We start from the raw sequence: 24629 nt of genomic DNA, 5'->3' as shown, positions 1-24629 counted from the left end.
ATTCAGGGTTCACAAAATAAAGTAGGTTTACTTCTAATTCTTCCTAGCAGCTTTTTTGGGGAAAGAAATCCTAAGTATTTTCTGTTATTTGCAGCTCCTTTAACAGCAAACGACAATTAAATGTGTGAACAAGGTTGTCAGAGTAACACTTGTCATTTACACCGCTTAGGACAGACATTCAAGACTTCCAGAAACACTAATTAAAATTAACAAAAGCTTCTTATCGGAACTTGTCAGAGAGGTATCTTTTGTCAGACACAGGAAAACCACAAAGTTCAAGAGTTTTCGCTCTAAGATTTAAATCCAAACCACCTACCAGTAGGCACTAGCGAACTAAGCCCGGACGCTCAGCAACCAACTCATTAAGGTAAGGGATCCCATCCTTTCCGTATAACACAAAATTAAGAAAAAGACATCGTGGAGAACACGGAGTGACTTTTCTGTCAGAAATCAGAAGATAAATGAGCAGGAAAAAAAGTCTCTCCTCACACACAGCGGAGAAAGGTGCAAGATACTACCAATTGCTTGATAAGCCCTAAGGGTTTATCGGTTCACCAACCTTTTCTTTAACTCAGTGTGAATGAAGGCACTCAAAAGGAGAAGAACGTTACGTGATATTACCTACCTCGGGCCCCAAAGAACCCTGAAGACCTTCAAACGGGACACAGGTGGGCCTTTCTCACCTGGGCCCCGCCAAAGTCGACCGTCCTTACGTAGAGCGCACTTTTCAGCAATACGCCTTCCCATTGGTTGGCTCGGGAGGGACGTCTCAGTCCTATTGGTTACGAGAGCCGCGGTTGGGGCGAGGAGGCGGGAGTTTGGGACTGGTTCTGACAGGCCGGGGGTTTGCGTTCCCAGAGTTCCTATTGGGTTAACAGTGCAGGCTCTAAGATGGCGGCAGTGGCAAGCTGCGGCAGTGGCGCGGGGAGTACTGGGTCTGCAGTGGCGACAGCCAGCAAGAGCAATGTCACCAGTTTCCAGAGGAGGGGTCCTAGAGCCAGCGGGACCAACGACAGCGGCCCTCGACTGGTGTCCATTGCGGGCACGCGACCGTCGGTGCGGAATGGACAGCTGCTGGTATCAACCGGGCTCCCAGCCCTGGACCAGCTCTTAGGTCGGTTCAGAGCGGAGATGTGGGCTCAACCGAGGGGAAACTTAGGGAGGGGACCTGTCGGGGAAGCCACTTTGACCCCACATCTCTCTCTGACCTCTAAACCTTCAGAGGAGGAGAGAATAGCCTAGTCTGATTGAGATGGAGGGGAATACGGGTTGTGTGGAGACTTCTGAGCGCTGTTAACTAAACATGTTTTAGTGCTCCCGCTCCCTATTTCGTTCCCTGCCCTCCAACCCCTTTTCAGATTACGGCGGAATTCGTACACGCTTTTTACCCTGAAATGCTTTCTCGTCAAGGGAAGACATTAATTTATGGAGATGGGCTTTCATTCAGGATACCTCCCTTCTGCTGTCTCCAGGCAGCTCACGGTTTAGACCAACTACAAAAGTTTTTATAATTGTGGGAGACAGGCTTCATTAGAAGATGGTGGAAAAAAATGATTTCCCCTCTTTGACCGTTAGACTGCCTATTCTCTGGTTATAAATCTTAAAACATTCTGGCTTTAAGAGAGCGTATATGTTAAAGGCGTATGTTGACACATAATCCTTATCAAGTATTCAGAGCTTGTCGTTGATACTTAGTCATACTCGTGTCTGCGTTAAATCTGTGTATGTATTTTTTGTTTATTTTTTCTATATACATTTTGCTTCCCAGTATTGATTACTAGTGCATTCCATTCGACATCTCTAAATTTAACTCACATTTTAACGAGGAAAGGAAGTCTAGTTCTTAGGCTTTCCTTTAAAATCTCTGGAATTTTTTATGAGAAGCCTGCTGAAGAATATGCTGGTTTCATAACTGTTATATTGAAAGGATTGACCAGATTAGGTTGGTAGGACAGATTTGCTGTGTTAATAAAGCTTCTAGATTAATTTCTATGTGAATGCTGTTTCATTAAAACCCGTCTGTGTTTACATTTCATAACTTTTTTCATAGTGTGTGATATGTGTCTGTTAAATCTTGTACACTTTCATAAAATATAGCTGTCATTGCTTGTTCTTGTACTTCGCTTGACATTTCTTTCGGTTATTTTCCCCTCAAAATAGGCTTTTCATAGGTTTAGTGCAGAGAAAAGAAGACAAGCAACCTATGAGAAAGAGTATGGCTTCTTGCTTCTGTCATTTCATTTCCCAGTTATTTTTTAAGTATTTTTCACTTAATTGTTTCAAGTATATTTTCCTCCTGAGTTGCATGGTACTGTAAACAGAAGTGATTCAAAATATCTAGTTAGCAAATATTTAGTTCTCCATTTTTCCCTTGTGAGCCTCAGTTGATATCCTCTTACATTTGAACTTTAAGTTTGGAATCTATTTGTAGGCCTTACATATTTTTTAATTCAATGGGATATGTAACTTCATTTACTTGGTACTAAAACTTTCCAAACGAAAAGGTTATGTTTCTATTATAATGTCTTCAGTTCCTCATTAGAATAACAAAATGTTCCTAGCATACTTCCTGGCACTTAGTAGGTTCTCAATAAGTTGTTGATTACAAGAAAAATAATGTGTAGAAAAAAACTGAGACAAGAAATTATGAAACATGTAGGATGGAGTTTCATGTTTGAGCTCTAAAACAAATTAAGTGATATGAACAGTCTCACAAAACCAGTGACCATGTGGACTGATCTTTAGGCTTCAAATTTAGTGCTCTGTGCACTAGGCTACAGTGGTCTGAAATTTTTAGGAATTCTTTCCAGGGGTGTTGACCATTTATTGAACCTCGGATTAATGATTTAACTATCATCTCTTAAAGTACCCACAAAAAAGAGAACCCAAAGCACCTTCTATATGTGTTTCTTCAGAGATACAAACTTGAACAGTAACTTTTAAATTTTCCATATTTGCTTGGAATGAGATACTCTAGTAGGGTATTTAAGTATAACAAGCTTATACTAAAATTACTGTTCCTTAAGATGATGGAAACAGTATTGGTTGTTGAATACTTTGAAATATATTTTGCATGTATGCAGTAAATTCTCAAAGTGCACAAAAGTTGAAGAGGTTATAATATAATTGACTACATCTTGAAAAATAAATATATCCAGAAGTATTTTAGTTTTAACCTCTTAATGACATTTTTGTATTCTGATTTTCTGTATAAGCAATTTAGACTGTTATTACTCGAAAATGTTATTTGACTCAAGTTGTGACAAGCCTAATATGACCATATTGTGACAAAAGGTAATGATAATAGGATGTTATGGTGTTAGAATGGTAAGACTATGCTGTAATATTGTGAGTATTGCCTAAATATATTATGTGGTTACTGTGTAACAAGTAAATATTATAGCTTCCATGTAGTACGGTGACATTTTACTACTGCCACCATGATGTCATTGTCATTTTAAACATAGATGCAAAATATATTTGAAAGGCATCATACATGCTAATTGTTAGTCATTTGATGATACACTTATACTTCCATTACTTATTCCAGTGTTTTACAAATTTGAAAATTTTCAATATCTGCATCTTTCAAATGACCTAATATATAATGTTTTTGTTCCGACAACCTAATTTTATTATGAGATATTGATATACATTTCCCAAGTTAGCTACATTAAAATTTTTTTAATTCTCAGATTATCTAACCCATTTTCTCAGCCTTGCCCTTCTGGGATATTTATATTGTTATTTGAGGACACTATATGAAAATAACACTTATATTTTGGAAAAGGAAAGATAGGTATTCCATCAATTGAAGAGGTACTCCATTTCACTTCCAGGGGTTTCCAAAGAAAGATTGTAACAGCTAAAGGATTCTGACAGAATTTCCCCCTGCCTCCCAACCCCATTCCCCATAAAAGGTATACTCCATCTTAGGACCATATATCTAACCTGGGAGAATTATCCACAACTTCATCCTCCAGAAAAATGCTTAAAGTAAGGGTAACTGCAGATTTGACCTCTGTGCTGTTAAATTTTGATAGGAGAATGTCGGATAGGGATTTGAGGTAAACAATACTCTAGGAAGAGTACTCTGAAAGAAGCTTAATGGTAGCAGCCATTTTTTAACATTGATGTCAAAAAGTAAACACTAGTGGGCTTATTTCCTTTATTATGTTAATGTGTATCATGGGATAATATACATTGAGCTTGGACTATGTATTTAACACAATCTTGGTTATGGTATTTTACCAACCAATATAATTAGCATACATTTAAGAATAATGTATTTTTTATTGCTATGTAAAATTCTTTCATGTGACTTAATCTATAGAACTATTCATGGTTCCTAGCTTTATTTTGATTCTCATGTTTGCCCAGCCAATAATTGTGTCATAATGAAGAGTAGTCACTATGTTTCATAACGCTTGGGGAAGAAAAAATAGACTTGTTATCAAAATAAATGCGATTTAATTTGAGGTCCAGCATTAATTAAGTAGTTAAGGCTATTGCTATGAACCAAGGAAACAATATGAACTTTCTTTTACGTTGCATTTTCCCAAAAATACTTTTTTATAATTTTAAGCAAAATTATTCCTTTATATAGAGCTCTGGAAAGGAGTGGCATAAATCACTGTTATTTTTCCTGACTTTCATTTCTTCTCCCTTTTACTTTCTTTAACATTGAAGAAAGGCTTTCATATTCTACTGTATTAATTTGACCTCATTTACCCAAAATTTATAGCTTAATCAGAGGTTTCTACTGGGGAGACTGTGGGGATTGAATGTTGTTCCTTTAAAATATTAATAGTACTAATATAATTGTCTTACTATTGCACGAACTGAAACAACAACAAAAGCCCTTTCATTGTCTTATGATTTTAAAAATCGTAAGATGGGAAGATCCTGGCATTTACAAGATCTTAAATTAATTCTATTATTATTTCTTAAGTATTAAATATCTTTTCTGGTTTTAAGAAAAAATCCCTATTTTTAAAAGATGTAAAATCTTGATGAAATTAATTCTTTAAAATATCAAGCTTGCTGAGTATCTTTAACCTTTCAAACCTTTATTTTGATTCTCATGTTTGCCCAGCCAATAATTGTGTCATAATTATTGAAGAGTAGTCACGATTCTTTAACCTTTCAACATCTTATATTCTTTTGTGTACATGAGGTACTCTACTTTTATTTTTAGTAAGCTGTAAGTAAGTATACATCTTAAAGACATCTAGAAGTAAAACCAAGAGTTTATTTGCTGGCCGCGTGTGGTAGCTCACACCTATAATCCCAGCACTTTGGGAAGCCACGATGGATGGATTGCTTGAACCTGGGAGTTTGAGACAAACCTGGGCAACACAGAGAGATCCTGGCTCTTCAGAAAATTCAAAAATTACCCAAACTTGGTGGTGCACACCTGTAGTCCCAGCTACTCAGGAGGCTGATGGGGAAGAATCCCTGAGCCTGGGGAGTACAAGGCTGCAGTGAGCAGTGATCACACCACTGTACTCCAGCCTGGGTGGCAGTGAGACCCCGTCTCAAAAAAAGAAGAGTTTATTTTGCTTAGTGGCTTAGAAAGTGTGTTGGTAATTTTTCTAAGTTAGGATGAAAGGGGAGAGGAAGTAGTAAACAAGGCCATTTTAGTAGTTTTTTGTTTGTTTTCATTACAAAAATAAGATGATTGCTTCCTTACCCTATTATCTGTAATACGTTGTAGTGGACTATTGGGAAAAGATATTTCAATTTTAATTGGGAACTATTAGTGTGAAGTCTATGTTGCTTTTGGAATTAGATAAAATTACTAATGGATTACTAAATTTAAAAGTAAGTTAAAAGCCAGCTTTCAAAGAATATGTCAGAATACTCTGTTGTGGTTGGTTGGTTGTTTTAGCTTTTTATTTATTTATTGTTTGGTGGGAGCACGGCTATAAACATTCACACTTTTAAGTTAAAATACAGCTAGACCTTCCATTTATCAAGTAAGAGACATCAAAATACCTTATACAAAGGTATCTTGTGGAAATGTTTTGAGATCATGTCTCACTAAACTCAAGTTTAGAATAATCGAGAAATTTTGCTGCTGTATGCATGTATATGTATATGTATAGGTCAAAATTATTTCTCTTAAAGCACATAGAATAAAAGTTTGATTTTTAAAAGCTTTAAATTTGTTAATAAGTTTAAGTTAGTTAATGTTACATCTTACTTCCCACAACTATCCTTCACAATGACCAAACTTTACCAGAGCAAACCTAAATGTGAATCTAGGGAATTTACATGATAGAGCCTTCTTACCTTTTTGTAAAAGAAGTTTGAGAAGATATTTGGTTGATAAAAATGTTTTTAATCTGTCCCCATTATGTCTTAATGTTCAGATTTTCTAAACATTAGAATTTTAATACACATAAGATTTTTTAGGCTATGTGGTCACTCACGCCTGTAATCTCAACACTTTGTGAGGCCAAGGCTGGAGACTAGTTTGTGCCCAGGATTTCAAAACCAGCCTGAGTAATATAATGAAACCCTGTCTCTACAAAGAACGAAAGAATTTAAAAAGAAAAAGAATTAGCTAGTCATGGTTACATGTTCCTATAATCCCAGCTATTTCAGAGGCTGAGATGGGAGGACCGCTTGAGCCTGGGAGGTTGAAGCTGCAGTGAACCATGATCACACCACTGCACTCCAGTCTGAGCAACACGACGACACCCTGTCCCCCCACCCCCCACAAAAAAAGAGGAATTGCCAAAATGGTAAAGGTAGCCCTTCCTGAGTACCTTTCTGGGCCAGACACCTCTATTTGGTAATCACTTCGTTTAATTGGAAAACTTTTACATGATCTGTTCTCATTGTCCCATAGTGAGTGTTAAAAAAATCTTTCCTTCTCTGTCTGTCCCAGTGGAGGCCTTATATAAATTCCTTATTTGGGGAGACGTAAATGTAACTCAGGAGGTTAGATAAGAAAACTAAATCCTCCCTATGGGAAAGAGGTTAAAGTAAGAAACTTTTAAATAGTGCCTACTCTAGCTTAGACACCATAATGTCTCTTGTATGCTTACATCAATTCATCTCCTTATATGTACACAAAAAGGCTATTGTGTATTTAAATGTTTATTTTTGCATTTAAGGGAAAGTAGGAAAGTAAGGAAGTGTGATCTAAGATGTTCAAATGGATAAAAACATTAGTGTGGCACTATAAAATTAAACATTTAGTCTAATCTTATACCAAAGCAAACCCTTTGTTCTGATCCATTTGTTTGTTTGAGACTGGACCTCACCTTGTTTCCCTGGGCTGGAGTGCAGTGGCGCGAACACTGCTCACTGCAGCCATGACTTCCCATGCTTAATTGATCCTCCTGCCACAGCCCCCCAAGTAGCTGGGACTACAGGTGCCAGCACGCCTTGCTAATTTTTGTATTTTTTGTAGAGATGGAGTTTTGCTGTGTTGTCCAGGCTTGTCTCAAACTCTTGAGCTAAAGTGATCTGCTCACCTTGTCCTCCCAAAGTGCTGGGATTATAGCCATGAGCCACCGCACCCGGACCTGATCCTTTTTGATGGCTATCATGATATATATATATATATCAGCTTATGTTTATCTTTTCATCTGAAAATTAAAGTTATCCTATGTAGTCTGATATGACTTTAAATGCTATAATGAAGGAAACTGTCTAAATGTAAACTTACGAAGTCTTATAAATATATAAACTTAAACATTGAAACATTTAAATATACTAGGTATTTTCATTATTTCCTTCCTTAAGAGTTTGAAATGTTCTACATATTGTCATAAAATTGATGTTTAGCCTCACTGTAAATCGCTTAGCATAAGTCTTATGTTGCATATTATTCTAGGTGCACGTGTGTTACCAGATTTCAAACTGTTTAAAACATAATAGTTATGCTTTTTTTGCAAGGCAAAAAATAAACACTATCAAAGGAACTTTTTTTTTGTTTTGAGACAGAGTCTTGCTCTGTGGCCCAGGCTGGAGTGCAGTGGCATGATTTCAGCTCACTGCAACCTATGCCTCCCGGGTTCAAGCGATTGTCCTGCCTCAGCCCTCCTGAGTAGCTGGGATTATAGGAGCGGGCCACCACATCTGGCTAATGGGGTTTTGCCATGTTGGCCAGGATGGTCTCGAACTCCTGAGCTTATGTGAACTGCCTGCCTTGGCCACCCAAAGGGCTAGGATTTCAGGTGTGAGCCACCGTACCCAGCCTATCAAAGGAACTTTTGTTACTAAGTTTTTCTACATGACAAATGTGACTACAAAACTTTTTTGTGGAAAGTTCTTTATTGGTGTTCTAAATGTTTCTTTCAGATTTGTATACAAAAACCAAACAATTAACATTGACTCCAGTTGTCCAACAACTTAGAGTATTTTTTATTTTCTGGAGTCTTACTCTGTCGCCCAGGCTGGAGTGCAGTGGTGCGATCTCAGCTCACTGCAGCCTCCCTCTCCTGGGTTCAAGCAATTCTCCCGCCTCAGCCTCCCAAGTAGCTGGGACTACAGGCGCCCACCACCATGCCTGGTTAATTTTTTTTTGTATTAAAATTTTAGTGGAGACTGGATTTCACTATATTGGCCGGGCTGGTCTCGAACTCCTGACCTCATGATCCACCCGTCTTGGCCTCCCAAAGTGCTGGGATTACAGGCGTGAGCCACCGCAACTGGCCTAACTTTGAGTATTTTTTAAATTATACTTTAAATACGTTTCTATTCTTTGATATTCAGTTTTTAAATTTTTAAGTGAATTTGTGTTTGAGATATTAATTAAAATGGTACTAGTTTTACAAATGGAGTGAACAGCAAAGTATTAGTACTCAAATGTCTTAGTGTAGTTCTAAGTTCTTTAATTTTTTTTTTTTTTTTTTTTTTTTTGAGACAGAGTTCCGCTCTTGTTGCCCAGACTGGAGTGCAATGGTGCAATCTTGGCTCACTGCAACCTCCACCTCCCTGTTTCAAGCAATTCTCCTGCCTCAGCCTCCTATGTAGCTGGGATTACAGGCATGCACCACCATGCCCATCTACTTTTGTATTTTCAGTAGAGACGGGGTTTCTCCATGTTGGTCAGGCTGGTCTCAAACTCCCGACTTCAGGTGATCCGCCTGCCTCAACCTCCCAAAGTACTGGGATTACAGGTGTGTGCCACTGCGCCTAGCCTTAAAATTAATTTTTAAATTGATTTTTAATGATTCACCATTTGAATTATATATTTCATGATTATATTACCATAAATCAGATTTTTTTTTTTTTTTCTGAGACAGAGTCTCACTCTATTGCCCAGGCTGGAGTGTAGTGGTGCGATCTCAACTGACAGCAACCTCGCCTCCCAGGTTTAAAAAATTCTCGTGTCTCAGGTTGGGCACGGTGACTCACACCTATAATCCCACCACTTTGGGAAGTCCAGGCAGGTGAATCACGAGGTTAGGAGTTCAAGACCAGCCTGGCCAAGGTAGTGAAACCCCGTCTCTACTAAAAATACAAAAAACTAGTTGGGTCTAGTGGCAGGCGCCTGTAATCCCAGCTACTCTGGAGGCTGAGGCAGAAGAATCACTTGAACCCAGGAGGCAGAGTTTGCAGTGAGCCGAGATCGTGCCAATGCTCTCCAGCCTGGGCGACAGAGTGAGACTCTGTCTCAAAAATAAATAAATAAATAAAAAATTCCCGTTTCTCAGCCTTCTAAGTAGCTGGGATTATAGGCATGTGCCACCACATGCGGCAGATTTTTTTGTATTTTTAGTACAGACAGGGTTTTACCATGTTGTCCAGGCTGGTTTTGAACCCCTGACCTCAAGTGATCTGCCCACGTCAGCCTCCCAGAGTGCTAGGATTACAGGCCTGAGCCACTGTGCCCGGCCTAATTCAGATATGTAAAAGAACACTGGTCTAGTAATACTGAAAATGTATTTTGTAATGATGATCTTTTTTTGTTTGAAATGGCAAATACGTTCCTTTTAAATTGTAAATATATTTAGAGCATGTCCAGACTTTGTGTATATTATTCATAATAAAGAAGAAATAGCATTCATTATCAATTCTTTACTTAAAATCTTACTAAGTTTGAAGATAAATATTAATGTGGCATTTCTATAATCTTATCTATGTTTACTACTTCCGTAGTAAAGTTACCGTGCACATTTAAGTCTTGAGTTAACAAGTGCTAAATATAACATTATTGGAGTGCTTAACCACAGTTATGTTGAATGCTGTATGGTTCTATCATAGAAGAAAGGAGGATAGTACAGTATATTATGGAAGTAACTGTAGGGCAGGCATGGTGGCTCTCGCCTGTAATCCCAGCACTTTTGGAGCCCAAGGCAGGTGGATCAGATGAGGTCAGGAGTTCGAGACCAGCCTGACCAACATGGTAAAACCCCATCTCTACTAAAAATACAAAAATTAGCCGGGCGTGGTGGCAGGCACCTGTAATCCCAGCTACTCAGGAGGCTGAGGCAGGAGAATCGCTTGAACCCAGGATGGGGAGGTTGCAGTGAGCCGAGCAGAGATCGTGCCACTGCATCCCAGTGTGGGCGACAGAGCGAGACTCCCATCTCAAAAAAAAAGAAAAGAAAGTAATTGTAATGTGTAGTGTGTAATTACATATAATATGTAATTATTTTATAATAGCACCTTGAGCAAAGTATTGCAAAGGCAATTAAAATGTTGTTCACAACTGCAGTTTTACAGTTACTGAAGTGCCTTTCCTTCATAAAGCCTAACTTTTATGTTAAAGATAATGGAAAAGGTAAATTAATTTTCTTCTGGTTTTGTTTCATTTCCAGGTGGAGGTTTAGCCATTGGAACAGTTCTTCTAATTGGTTAGTACAAAATACATGCTTTGCTCTCCTCTATCATTGTTTTCTGTTGTGCATAATCATTTTATCCAATTCCCATTCCAAAATTATTTAAATCACTAACACGACAGAACTTAAGATAAATTAGAGAGGAATTGACTTAAGTTCTATTTTAAATTCTAATGTTGACCTGAAATTGAAATAAATTAGGCAAATATATCTGAAGATGTAGCTCTTATAACTTAAAAATGTTTACAGTGCATTGTGCTCCATTTTTTAAAAAAGACTAAAATTAATGTGAATTGATTTTTTTGGAGAATCTCAGTATTTAAAGAGGGATTATTACAGGGATCAGTTTGGGAAATTGAAATACTAAGTCCATCGTATATATCACATCATTTTGTCATTATCTTTTTATTGAAACACAAGTAACGATTTAGTAAATCATATTTTAGTTCATCTTTAAAGTGACAAGAGTCCTTATTTAAGTGTATAACCATAATTTCCTTCTTTCTTTTTTAGTGTATATAGGTCACAGAATCTTGGAATTGAAATAAAGCTTGTCAGTCATATAATCAAAGCAGCCATATTAATATTTAATTCATGTATCTGTAACATATCTGTTGTTCCTATTTTTGTCCTCTGATATAATACAGAATGAATTTACATAGTTTTTCACATGACACCCTTATTTGAAAATACTTATTTTTTCATCTCAAATATTCTCCAAACTAAATAGACATCATTCCTTAACCTGGTTTTATATGTTAGGGTTTTCACACACCTCACTGTTCTGATCGTTCTTTTTATGCACTTTCTAGTCTGGCATTCATTGTCTCTTGAACCATGGCCCGACCTAAATATAACATTCCAAATGTAATATGACCTGAACTCACCATACTGGGACTATAAAATAAGCATGTTAATCTAGACAAAGTTATTAGTGCCAGGCACCAAAACATGACTTTATATTTATTGACCCCTAAGGTAACAAAAAAGTAAGTATTTTGGAAGAAATTGCCCCAAGAGTGAGTAAAATACAAAGTGGTGATGCTTAAAATTTGGCATGTATGTAAGAATTTGTCTAGTAAAGGAAAACGTTATCTAGAACATTTTATTCCTCATCTATGCTGGATAATTGAAGAGTAATAATAGTACTAGTGAGAGCTGCCTTTTGTTTAACTCTTACTGTTGGTCATGTATTGTGCAAAATGCATTACGTGTTTTTCTTTGTTTTTTTTTTTTTTTACTTAATACAACAACCTCGTAAGATGCTAAATATACTTCATGTTTTCTCCCTTTTATACATGAGGAAATGAGGCTCACAGGGATGGGGTAGTTTTCCCAGTATTCTGTAGTTAATCTAAGAACCAGGACTTGAATTCTGTGTGACTCCAAAACCCATCTTTTTTGTAACTATGCTCTAAAGTTTTTCACATGTTTTGTTTAATAGCGATAAACAATAAAATAGGAATTGCATCCCTTTTTAGATTATTACAGTTTCAAGTAGTAAAGTAAAACTCACATTTATGGAGATTTTTTCTTTTGATGAATTTTCAAATTTCTCAACATGCAGGAATCCTTTATAAATTAATGCACAATAAGGATCAAAGTTGCAGCACTATAAAAATCCTTATTTCACATGATCGGCATTTCTCCATTCCAGTCAAAAAATTTTGTCTTTAAAATAGAAATCAATATATAAGGAGTGCTAAAAACATCTTCAGGTGTACAATATTTGTTACATCGGTTTATATAGTTGTAGCATATTGCTATTAAAAATGTAATATATTAATTTTCTGAAAGTATACCATTTAATCGTTTTGGCCCTGTGTTCTCTCACCTCAGCCATTAATTTCCTTGTTGGCTCTTGACTGTGAAGTATCTGCCAACTTCTTACCAATCATTTACTTTCATCAATACAATATAATCTTCTGGAAATTTACCTAGAATTTAGTGCCTGAGTATCCAGACAGTAGACAATTTTTAATAAAAGCTAAGTAAAATATGTCTTATGAGATACTTATGTCACCCATGAGTCATTAAAGTAGTTTAAGGACTTTGAAGACAGAATTATTCCTAACACTACATGTAACAGAAAAAAATAACCTGTGATCAAGAAATTCTAGAAATGATTATCTCAGTTACATTTTTAAGAATGTATCTTACGGTAAATAAAGAATGTCTGAAGGTGTTTATTGAGAAAATTATCTACATGTTTGGTATAAATACATAAAATACAAAAACGGTGTGTAAAGAAAATTAAGTTGCTTTTTCAAAACCTCAGCCTCCGTCCCTTGAAATTATAGTGTCCTGGGTATTCCACCCAAATATTTCTATGTAAGTAATATACAGGGGAGCATTTCACACTTTGCTTTATCTACTTAATACATCTTAAACCTCAATTTATGTACATTCATATAGATGTACTACTTCATTCTTGTTAACAACTGCATAGGATTTTATTGTATAGATGTGCCATAATTTTTTGTAGTAGTTCTCTACTGAAAAATTTAAATTAATTCCATCTTTTTCTATTATTAACAATGCTATTGTGCATAATCTTGTGTGTAACCTTTGCACACATATGTAAATATTTGTAGGAAAAACTCTATAGACTTGCTTCATTGCGGCATGTTAAATTTTGTTAGCTATTATTAGATTGCTCTCCCAAAAGGTTATACTGTCTCATGCTTCAGCCAACAATTATATCGGTTTACCCTAATCTCACCCTTGACAACACTTGTATATTATCAAATGTTTTAATATTTACCACTCCAATTACATTAGATTAGCAGATGAAGTTCTCCACTTTTCTTTTTTTTTTAGAGATGAGTCTTGCTCTGTTTCCCAGGGTGGACTGCAACGGCATGATCGTAGCTCACTGCAGCCTCCAGCTCCTGGGCTTATGTAGTCCTCTCTTCTCAGCCTCCTGAGTAGCTGGGACAGCATTCACACCACCATGCCCTGCTAATTTTTTATTTTTATTTTTATTTTTTGGTAGAGGTAGGGCCTTGCTATATTGCCCAGGCTGTCATTAAACTTCAGGCCTCAAGCAGTCCTCCTGCCTCTGCCCCCCAAAGTGCTGGGATTATTGGTGTGAGCCACTGCATCTGGCCCCAGTTCTCCACTTTTCGTCATTCCCAAGTCTATGTGACTTGTACAATGAATTAAATCCGCTTGAAGATGTGGAAGCATAGTTTCAAAATATAAAAATACGAGGATTTTAGTTCAGTGTTTAGCAGCCTAGGGTGTTACTATATTGCTCATCACTGAAAGACTTTTTTAATTCCAGAAGTAAAAGAAAATTAAAACATGAAGATTATTTGCATTAATAATATTTTACTATAGATTTCCAACTTTTTAACCATTTTCTCATGAAATAGTTTATTCATTTACCAAGGCAGTTTTATGTAGAAGCGTGTACCTGTGCAAGAGTGTGGGCTTTCAGAGTACTGTATTTACAGCTTCAGTAGCAATTTAACTATGGAAACGAGAGCTAATGGGCACTGCCAGAAAAACCTAAAATAAGTCCACTTTAGACCTTCTGAATACAGCAAAATAAATATATATGAACAGATGAAAGGAAATTCTCTGAGGAGTAAATTGAAGAACTAAGGGACTCCACTGTGTACTTCAAAAATGTAAGATGGTTGTCAATTAATAAAACGAAAAATCAAAGATAGATTTTTCATAAAATATTTAATACTTAAGTACTGGAATAGGCTTTGAGATGTTTTATCTATATTACTTTCTGACAGTCTGTTACATGGGTAAATGTGGAACAGCTTAAAAGTTTCAAAAGTTAATTGTCACCTATTAAAATTATAGGTGACATTTATCAATGTATTATTTTTAAAATAATCTTTTACATTAATTACATAATTTTAGTTCTAGACCTAGAAGATAAATGATACACTTTTGGACAATTAAACCTATTATCAGTGTACTTTTGTATTAATTTTTTCTGTGTAACAATATTAACACAAATTTTACAGTTTATAAAAACAGATTTATTTATGTCATAGTTTCTATAAGTCAGGAATCTAGGCACACTTCCACAGAGTCCTCAGCAAGCCTGCAATATAGGTGTCAGCCAGGGCTGAGTTCTCATCTGAAGGCTTGACAAGGGAACTATCTGCTTTCAAGCTCATGTGGTTGTTCACAACATTCAGCTCCTTGCTGATTGGCAGCCAGAGGCTGCCCTCTCCATAGGGCATCTCACAAGATGGTGTCTTATTCCTTCAAAACTAAGAAGAGAGAATGTCCCTCAGCAAAATGTTATAGGTTTTTGTAACAGAAATGACATCCTTTGCCATAATCTCTTCATTAGAAGCAAGTTCCACATTCTGCTGCAGTCAAGGGGAAGAGATACAAAAAGGCATGAATACCAGGAGACAGGAATCATAGGGGCCACCTTAGAATGTGTTCACCACACTTTTCATAATTTTAATTCATATTATTTCTTGTAATAGCAAAAACTAAGCAGTCTCAATAGCCCTCTCACAGGATATTACAGTATTTCTTGTCAGTCATCTAAAACCTTTCTGAATTTGCTGAACTATATTTTTCTTCTACATCATGCAATAAATTCTGAGCTAACCAGCCAGAGCAATATGGCAAAACCCTGTTTCTACAAAAAAATATAAATATTTACTGGGTGTGGTGGCATGTACCTGTAGTCCCAGCTACTCAGGAGGCTGAGGTGGGAGGAGTGATTGAGCAAGGGAGGTTGAAGCTGCAGTGATCATGCCACTGGACTCCAGCCTGGGTGATGGAGCAAAATCCTGTCTCAAAAAGAAAATAAAAATTCTGAGCTTTTTTCTATGCAGGAATTGGCAAACTACAGCCTGCTAGCTGGTCACCTAGTTTTGTAAATAAAATTATATTAGAATATGGCCGTACTTATTCATGTGCACATTGTCTGCAGCTTCTTTTGTGCCACAAGGACAGAATTGATTAGTTGTAACAGAAACTGTATGAATCACAAGTCCTAAAATACTTGCTTTCTGATTCCTTAAGAAAAATTTTGCTGATCGCTGTTTTGTGTTACTATATTTGATATTCTACTAAACTTACTTTAGAGGACTGAAATAGGACAACTGATATCAGTCCTTTAGTAGAACCACCTGACCTTTAGTCCTGAAGCATTTAAGCTCTTACAATGTGTTCAGCACTCTTAGGCAAGATCAATCTCTAGATGTTGGTTGCATATGGAATAACCAGGAACAGTACATATATAACATGCAGATATAAGAAGTATGAAAAAGACTTAAATTGAATCAAAGTATGGTAGAAAGGTGTGATGAAGAGAAAAAATTGCTCATATGGAAAACTGTTAATCAGTACACAATAGAGGCTATCAACAGAGCATGCTTATATAATAACTAGGTCCTTCTAAAGTAGAGAGAGTACATATTTAGGACTAGTGAGAAGGTAAGTTTGGCCTTCTTCCCCTGGATCTCTTGCTTCAACTACCTACTTGTAGAATTCACACTGTAAGACTTAAGGACCCTTATACCAGTTCCCAGAACAATAGTGTGTAAAGACCAGGCTATATACCTGTTACCCACTCCTAGGATTTTTGTTTGTTTAACTTTATGGCCAGCCAAATCTATCATGCTTCACCTCCTCGTTATCTTTGGTCATTATCTAAAACCAAATTAAGACCAAATCTAATTAAGCTGTTCCAGTGGTCTTATCTTTTATGTCTATACTACTCCGTATTTTTCTCTTTAAACTCGGTTTCCTATTTCCTTCTTTTCCTGACCTTTTCAATTTGCCCTCTATAACACCTGTTTCATGTAAAATAAACTCTGATATCCTAAAATCTTATCCTTAAATATTTTATTGAAACATTTAACATTTATTGAGGATTTACTGTGTGCTGGGCAACATGCTAAGCGGTTGACATGTATTGTATCACGTAATTTCACAACAATGAGAGGAAGTGTCTTTATAGGTAATGAAATTGAAGCTTTGAGAGAAGCCAGGTAACTTGCCCAAGATCACATATATAGCAGCTAAGATTCACAATGAAATTTCTCATCTTATACTAAAACATGATAACTTACCTTAAAAATCCCTTCTGGGGATGTTCCACCTTCTATATCATGTCATTGCTGCCATATATTGACTTCTTAGTTGTTTTTATTATTTATTAGAGACTATCACGATCTGTAACGTCAAGTAGGCTTTCAACACTGGCCAGAAAACTTTTGTATAAATCTGGTCACCTCTTTTTTATTTTCAGTAATCTCAGTGGCCTTTTAAACCTTCAGACATCTAACATAGTCTTCAAAAATCTAACATAGTTCTCCTTGAAGAGGTCCTTTACATCCCTAAACCACTGCTCAGTGAAATAAAAGAGGACATAAACAAATGGAAGAACATACCATGCTCATGGATAGGAATAATCAATATCATGAAAATGGCCATACTGCCCAAGGTAATTTATAGATTCAGGGCCATCCCCATCAAGCTACCAATGAGTTTCTTCACAGAATTGGAAAAAACTGCTTTAAAGTTCATATGGAACCAAAAAAGAGCCCTCATCTCCAAGACAATCCTAAGTCAAAAGAACAAAGCTGCAGGCATCACGCTACCTGACTTCAAACTATACTACAAGGCTACAGTAACCAAAACAGCATGGTACTGGTACCAAAACAGAGATATAGACCAATGGAACAGAACAGAGTCCTCAGAAATAATACCACACATCTACAGCCATCTGATCTTTGATAAACCTGAGAAAAACAAGAAATGGGGAAAGGATCCCCTATTTAATAAATGGTGCTGGGAAAATTGGCTAGCCATAAATAGAAAGCTGAAACTGGATCCTTTCCTTACTCCTTATATGAAAATTAATTCAAGATGGATTAGAGACTTAAATGTTAGACCTAATACCATAAAAATCCTAGAAGAAAACCTAGGTAATACCATTCAGGACATAGGCATGGGCAAGGACTTCATGTCTAAAACACCAAAAGCAACGGCAACAAAAGCCAAAATTGACAAATGGGATCTAATTAAACTAAAGAGCTTCTGTACAGCAAAAGAAACTACCATCAGAGTGAACAGGCAACCTACAGAATGGGAGAAAATTTTTGCAATCTACTTATCAGACAAAGGGCTAATATCCAGGACCTACAAAGAACTCAAACAAATTTACAAGAAAAAACAACCCCATCAAAAAGTGGGCAAAGGATATGAACAGACATTTCTCAAAAGAGGACATTCATACAGCCAACAGACACATGAAAAAATGCTCATCATCACTGGCCATCAGAGAAATGCAAATCAAAACCACAGTGAGATACCATCTCACACCAGTTAGAATGGCGATCATTCAAAAGTCAGGAAACAACAGGTGCTGGAGAGGATGTGGAGAAATAGGAACACTTTTACACTGTTGGTGGGACTGTAAACTAGTTCAACCATTCTGGAAAACAGTATGGCAATTCCTCAAGGATCTAGAACTAGAAGTACCATATGACCCAGCCATCCCATTACTGGGTATATACTCAAAGGATTATAAATCATGCTGCTATAAAGACACATGCACACGTCTGTTTATTGCAGCACCATTCACAATAGCAAAGACTTGGAATCAACCCAAATGTCCATTAGTGACAGACTGGATTAAGAAAATGTGGCACCTATACACCATGGAATACTATGCAGCCATAAAAAAGGATGAGTTTGTGTCCTTTGTAGGGACATGGATGCAGCTGGAAACCATCATTCTCAGCAAACTGTCGCAAGAACAGAAAACCAAACACCGCATGTTCTCACTCATGTGGGAACTGAACAATAAGATCACTTGGACTCGGGAAGGGGAACATCACACACCGGGGCCTATAATGAGGAGCGGGGAGGGGGGAGGGATTGCATTGGGAGTTATACCTGATGTAAATGACGAGTTGATGGGTGCTGACGAGTTGATGGGTGCAGCACACCAACATGGCACAAGTATACATATGTAACAAACGTGCCCATTATGCACATGTACCCTAGAACTTAAAGTATAATTAAAAAAAAAAAATCTAACATAGTATACTACTGTGATGACATCAAACAAAATGTCTTCAAACATCTAACATAGTATAGTACTTTATCTTAATCCTCTGGAATAACTTACAGTTATATCACACAGAAAAAAAATAGAGTTTTATCAGATGAGAACTCACCCAAGTTCCTAAAATCAATCCTCAAAACTTACCTCTATTCACAAATGCAAAGATATACTGTACCTTCTACTATTTGAGAATCATCTTTCATCTGCACTTTAAATTTCATCTCATTCTAACTTTCTAAGGACCTAGCAATATCAATTTCCCTTCTCTCCTTTAGTCTCTTCCACTGTATTAATTTTTTTCAGTGTGTACTTTAACTATACTCAAATGTATTTTTAAGCTTTATTTAAAAACAAGGAGAACAACATCTTCCCTCTTAACCCTACCCCTTTCTCCACTATTGCTTTTTCTCTTCCCTTTCATAGCCAAACCTCTTGTATAGTCTGTACTTACATATTTTGTAATATTTCAGTCATTCCTCAATCTACTTCAAATACTACCATTTCACTGAAACCACCTTAATGACTTTCTCCCTGCTAAACCTAGAGGATACTTCTCAGCCCTCTCTCTAGACCTTTGCTTATGTTCTTTCTTGCTGCCTTTTATTTTCCTCTTAATTGTTTTTGAGGTCTCCACTTAGCCATCTCTTCCAGAAAGTTTTCTTTAACTGCTGCTTTCCCTTTACCTACACTCAGTATTCCTTCTGTATACTTCTGTAGTAGTCTTTATTTACATTATCATGGTACTTATTACACATTTTTTTAATCAGGTAATCATGAAATTGCCTGATCACGATTACTTATTTAATAGACTGAAAGCTCTGTAACCATGGGAGCCATGTAGGAGCATAATGAATGAATGAGTGACTCAAAAGCCTGGATAAAGGCAATTAAATTATATTAGTAAGAAATAGATAGTCATGGAGTGTTTTGAGCAATTAAGAAATATTATGATGGATACACTGCAGAAATAAAGTAAAAATTTGAAGTGATGGAAACTACTCATTGCCCTAATCTAAACATGAGGTAATGTTTGTTACTATACTTTTAAGACTTTTGTCATAAATTTGCTATTTCACTTTTCTACTTCTTTATTTCAGTATGTATATTGAATTTGAAATGTTTAACTGGTTATGCTTAGACTGCACTGATATGAAACACTATTTTTCTACATTTTTCCTCACTTAATAGGTACCTCTTAAGAAAGTCAATTTCTATTTCTGTGCTATGTACGTGTGTAGGTGATGAAGGAGAGACAGAAAATAGGATGATTCCCAGATTTTTATCCTGGGAAAGTTTAGAATTAGGACCATTAAGTGAGTTAGAAAAGGAAAAGAATGAGCAAATATTGAGGTGAGGTAAAGAATTCAGGTTAAACATAATAACTTTTAGGTACTAGTGAAAAACCCAAGTCATTCAACCTAATAGAAAGTTAGATTTTTCTGGCATGAAATTTAGGCTAGAGAAAAAGATTTAGGAGTTGTGTTATTCAGTGTGTGTTTTAGTGTTGTCATAGACAAGTGGCGGATTCCCCAGGTTTATACTTGAGGATCTAGGATGGAACTTTGGGAGATCTCTTAATTCCCTGAAATTACATGAAAATTTGTTTTTGACTGTGTGTGTGTGTGTGTGTGTGTGTGTGTGTGTGTGTGTGTGTGTGTGTATTCTTTTTTTTCTTGAGAAGGAGTCTTGCTGCGTTGCCCAGGCTGGAGTGCAGTGGTGTGATCTTGGCTCACTGTAACCTCCGCCTCCCAAGTTCAAGCAATTCTCCTGCCTCAGCCTCTTGAGTACCTGGGACCACAGGTGCACGCCACCACACCCTGCTAATTTTTGTATTTTTGGTAGAGACAGGGTTTCACCATTTTGGCCAGGCTGGTCTCGAACTCCTGACCTCAGATGATCCACCTGCCTCGACCACCCAAAGTGCTGGAATTACAGGTATGAGCCACCATGCCCGGCTTTGACTGTGTTTATTTTTAGAGTAGCATGTATAATGCATCAAATGTTCAGAGTTGGTTTGAGACTCAAAATACTAAGAACAACTAGCGTAAAAAGAAAACTGTTCCAAAATCTAAAGCCTATGCTTATCAGTAAGAAATAGTTAAAGGAAAGTAAGCTCATGAAAAAAAGTTGAGAGCATAGCCTCTGGAATCTGTCTAAATTCAAACCATGGCTCTGCTGTTTACTAGCTATAGGACCTTAGGTAAGTGCTTACCCTCTCTGTGCCTCAGTTTCTTTATCTGTAAGGTAGGGATTAATAGCATTTATCTTAAAATGTTATTGTGAGAGCCAGGTGCGGTGGCTCATGCCTGTAATCCCCACACTTTGGGAGAGTGAGGCTGGCAGATCACCTGAGGTCAGGAGTTTGAGACCAGCCTGGCCAACATGGCGAAACCCCATCTCTACTACAAATACAAAAATTAGCTGGGCATTGTGGCAGGCACCTGTAATCCCAGCTACTCAGAAGGCTGAGGCAGAAGAATCGCTTGAACCCAGGAGGTGGAGGTTGCAATGAGTCAATATTGTGCCACTGCACTCCAGCCTGCATGACAGAGTGAGACTCCGTCTGGAAAAAAAAAAAAAAAAAAAAAAAAAAAAAGTTATTGTGAGGATTAAATAAACCAATGCATGAGAAGTGCAGTGCCGTGTTTAGTATAGAGTTAGTGCTGTTTGCTTATTGTGAGGATTAAATAAACCAATGCATGAGAAGTGCAGTGCCGTGTTTAGTATAGAGTTAGTGCTGTTTGCTATTAGAGTTAGTGCTGTTTGTTATATTAGCTGTTTGCTATTTTTTAACCATATGTTAAGTACCCTAGAATTGGTGAGTGTAGCCTGCAGTGAGAAAAAGAAGACAAAGTCTTAAGTTTTCACTTTCCCACAATTGGAGTGAGCCACCTCCTTGCAGGCCCAAAGAACTAGCACAGATACTTCCTCGTATCTCCACCACTGTCACTGCCATAACCAGGCAATAAAGTCAAGGACTGGAGAAAGCAGGAGTACATTTATGGTAAAAAGTGAGGCAAGTGAGGGCATACACCTCCAAGGCCATCAGTCGTAGACATTGAAGTTGCTTGCAAGAAGCAGAACTTGACATTCCTGTTTCCCAGCCAATTCCTTGCTAACTTCTAGAACCTCCAAGCTCATCAAAGTGAATAGTGCAGAATGAGAGTTATTAGGACAGCCTGCTTTATATTTGCTGGATTTTGTCAACATTGTCAAACATTAAGACTATTTCCTGTTTCTAATACAGGAAAAGGAGGGGGGCCTGATAGAATAGATTGTGTAAACAAACACAGCTAGAAGAATAATGACAGTAATAGTATTTCCAAAGAGAGACTGAGGATGAATTACTAGCTGCCAAAACACTAGATTCTACCTCTTTGCAGGGTTCTTCAGTGACATATAGGGCCAGTATGAAGTAAGGTACCACCCACAAACCACACTTACCATCTACATGGAAACCACCATAACTTTAGAGGGTATAAGCAGCAGACTTAATACACCAGGTCAGAGTGAGGCTAGGGACATCTCTCTACCTGTGACAGACAGGCAGTTACAAAAACTGATCTCTGCCACTCTTTTGCTCTACCTTCCCGGTGTAGGAGCTAGGACTTGAAGAAAAGACTTGTAGAAAGAGGTGTCTTAGAACTTCCTTTTCTCGCTGCTACCCCCTCCCCTTAACACCGCCCCACTAAGTATTTCAAGCCACAAGCCTTAGTGGAAAATGTTGTATTGACTGTTGACTAAGTTTTTAACTGGACAGTCAAGTTTTAATAACTGAAACTAGTGAGAATCATGGAAGCAGCTCCGGATGTCATTAAAAGATGAGAAAAGAAAGATTTTGCTTGCATAGCTGAAAGTAGTGACTAGCAAAAAGTACATAAAATCATTCCATATGTATATAACAAAAACTTGAGAGCTCTATATAAACCATTTACATACACAAAGAATGGCTAAAGAGACAGGAGCAAAGTTATAAAAACTGGGAAAATGTGGGAAGGGAGTATACAGTAGTTTCATGAAAAAAATTGTCAATGGTAATAGTTGTCATAGATAAGTAAGGTAAGGATTTGCAAATATCCAACAAATTACACAATTATAAAATAATTGGTGTTGGAGAGCAGTCTTGGTAGAGTGATGATACAGCTCATTTGGACTTTTGTATTAAGAAAAAAAATGATATTCCTGTTGTTTCTGTCCACTAGGCTTTGTTCCACTCTTTGGAGCCATAATGTACAAATGATATTCCTTTTCCATTTTATAGTCCAACAGATATTTGAAGACAGCTACCTTATGTCTCTTGGGTCTGTTTCTTTAAGCTAAATATTTCCATTTCTCGTGTCACATACTTTCAGCTCCCTTCACCATCACTATTTTTGAAGATGCTTTAGTTTGTGTAAGTCCCCAAACTGAATATATTATCATCAGGTGGGTTGACTACTGTGGAATAGAACAGGACAAGTATGTCTCTGAACCTAGAAATTAGACCGTTAATTCAGGCCAAAATTACATTTGCTTTTTGGCAGTTCTGTCACATCATTATCATTTTTACTTGCCCAGTGTTAGGGGAATTCACTAAATAGATTAATTAAATGCTTATTGTGCAACCTCAAAATTTGTTTCACAAAATTGGTAATTTTCAGCTTGATGAGTTTAGTGTTTTTGCTAATCCCTAAGTAGGTGATCTTCCTATTAGTGTTTCCTGCCTCATAGGATTCTTTGAAAAAATAGAAGTGATAACTATTATAGAATGTATGTCTATATGTGTATACAATGGTATGTTTTCAAACTGTAGTAGATGTGGATGATTTATAAGACAAGATCGATTTTTGTTTGTTGTTTTTTCCCCTAATTAATTCTACAAATATTAAGTATATGTATACTATGTGCCCAGCACTAGAAATATGATAATAGGATGCATTCTCTGCCATAACAATCTTTTAGCTTTATGGAGGAATTTCAGGAGTGTTTATTAAATACTACCAGGGGTAAAGAGGGTGCTCCAGAGCAGACTGATATCTCACTCAGCCTTGAGTAAAGCTTCTCAATGATGGTGCCACCTAATCTTGGTCTGGAAGGATGTGAGCAAATTAGTTAGCCAAAGTTGTGAAGGAATTTATACAAGGGTCCTGAGGCAAGAAGGCTGGTGCCAACAAGTAGTTTCCTGTCCCTGGGGTTTATGAGATATGGAAGGGGGGAAGTGTTGAGAAAGAAGGCAACACAACATTTAGAGAGGCTTACATGGCTTGCTTTTTGGGTGTTTTTCTCTTGAGAGCAACGAAAAGCCATTTAAGTTTTTGAAACAGGGGAGTGACAAGACTAGATTTGCTCTTTAGAAAAAAAAATACTCTTGAGTATTGTGGAGAATAGATTGGAGGGAGGAGTAAGGTTAGAAGTACAGGGACCAATTGGGAGGCTGATGGTGAGAGTTAAGGATGCATTGAACTACGTTATTGTCAGTAAAGACGGAAGGAAATGGATGGATCTTAAAGATTTAGGAAGTTGAATGATTATTTGTGGGGATATAAAGGAAAGGGAAGAGCTGAGAATGAAAAACATAGTAGCTAACATTTATTGACCACTTAATTATGCACAAGGCACTGATTTAAGTATTTCATCTTTGCCACAGTCTTATGAGATAGGTATAATTTTATTATTCCCTTATTATAGTTGAAGAAACCTGAAGCCCAAAGCAAATGGTTACCAAGTAACTTACCAAATTAGCATGTTACCACCGGAAGACGGGCAGCAAGGAAGAGGAA

General features: G+C 37.0%; 2 protein-coding genes across 22 annotated transcripts in view; one reads left to right on the top strand and one right to left on the bottom strand.

Annotated features, from left to right (window-relative positions):
• IMMP1L (inner mitochondrial membrane peptidase subunit 1) overlaps window positions 1–752 on the bottom strand; it is an 83332-nt gene extending 82580 nt beyond the window's left edge. For 17 of the 18 annotated variants that reach the window (XM_065528341.1, XM_065528347.1, XM_065528351.1 and 14 more), the window contains exon 1: window positions 626–713. The gene's annotated coding sequence lies outside the window, so the exon portion shown is untranslated. Of the gene's footprint in view, window positions 1–625 lie in introns of all 18 variants that reach the window. The other variant, XR_012423356.1, reaches the window with a different exon arrangement.
• Window positions 753–856: 104 nt separating this feature from the next.
• Window positions 857–24629, top strand: part of ELP4 (elongator acetyltransferase complex subunit 4) — a 258974-nt gene continuing 235201 nt past the window's right edge. For all 4 annotated transcript variants that reach the window (XM_005578322.4, XM_005578321.4, XM_074014000.1 and 1 more), the window contains exons 1-2: window positions 857–1114; window positions 10782–10817. In XM_005578322.4, coding sequence (XP_005578379.3) covers window positions 892–1114; window positions 10782–10817 — 259 coding nt within the window. In that variant the 5' untranslated portion in view covers window positions 857–891. The remainder of the gene's footprint in view (window positions 1115–10781; window positions 10818–24629) is intronic.

The sequence above is a fragment of the Macaca fascicularis genome, chromosome 14 (assembly GCF_037993035.2).
Source record: "Macaca fascicularis isolate 582-1 chromosome 14, T2T-MFA8v1.1".
Classification (NCBI taxonomy): domain Eukaryota; kingdom Metazoa; phylum Chordata; class Mammalia; order Primates; family Cercopithecidae; genus Macaca; species Macaca fascicularis.
This window is presented reverse-complemented; position numbering and strand designations above follow the sequence as displayed.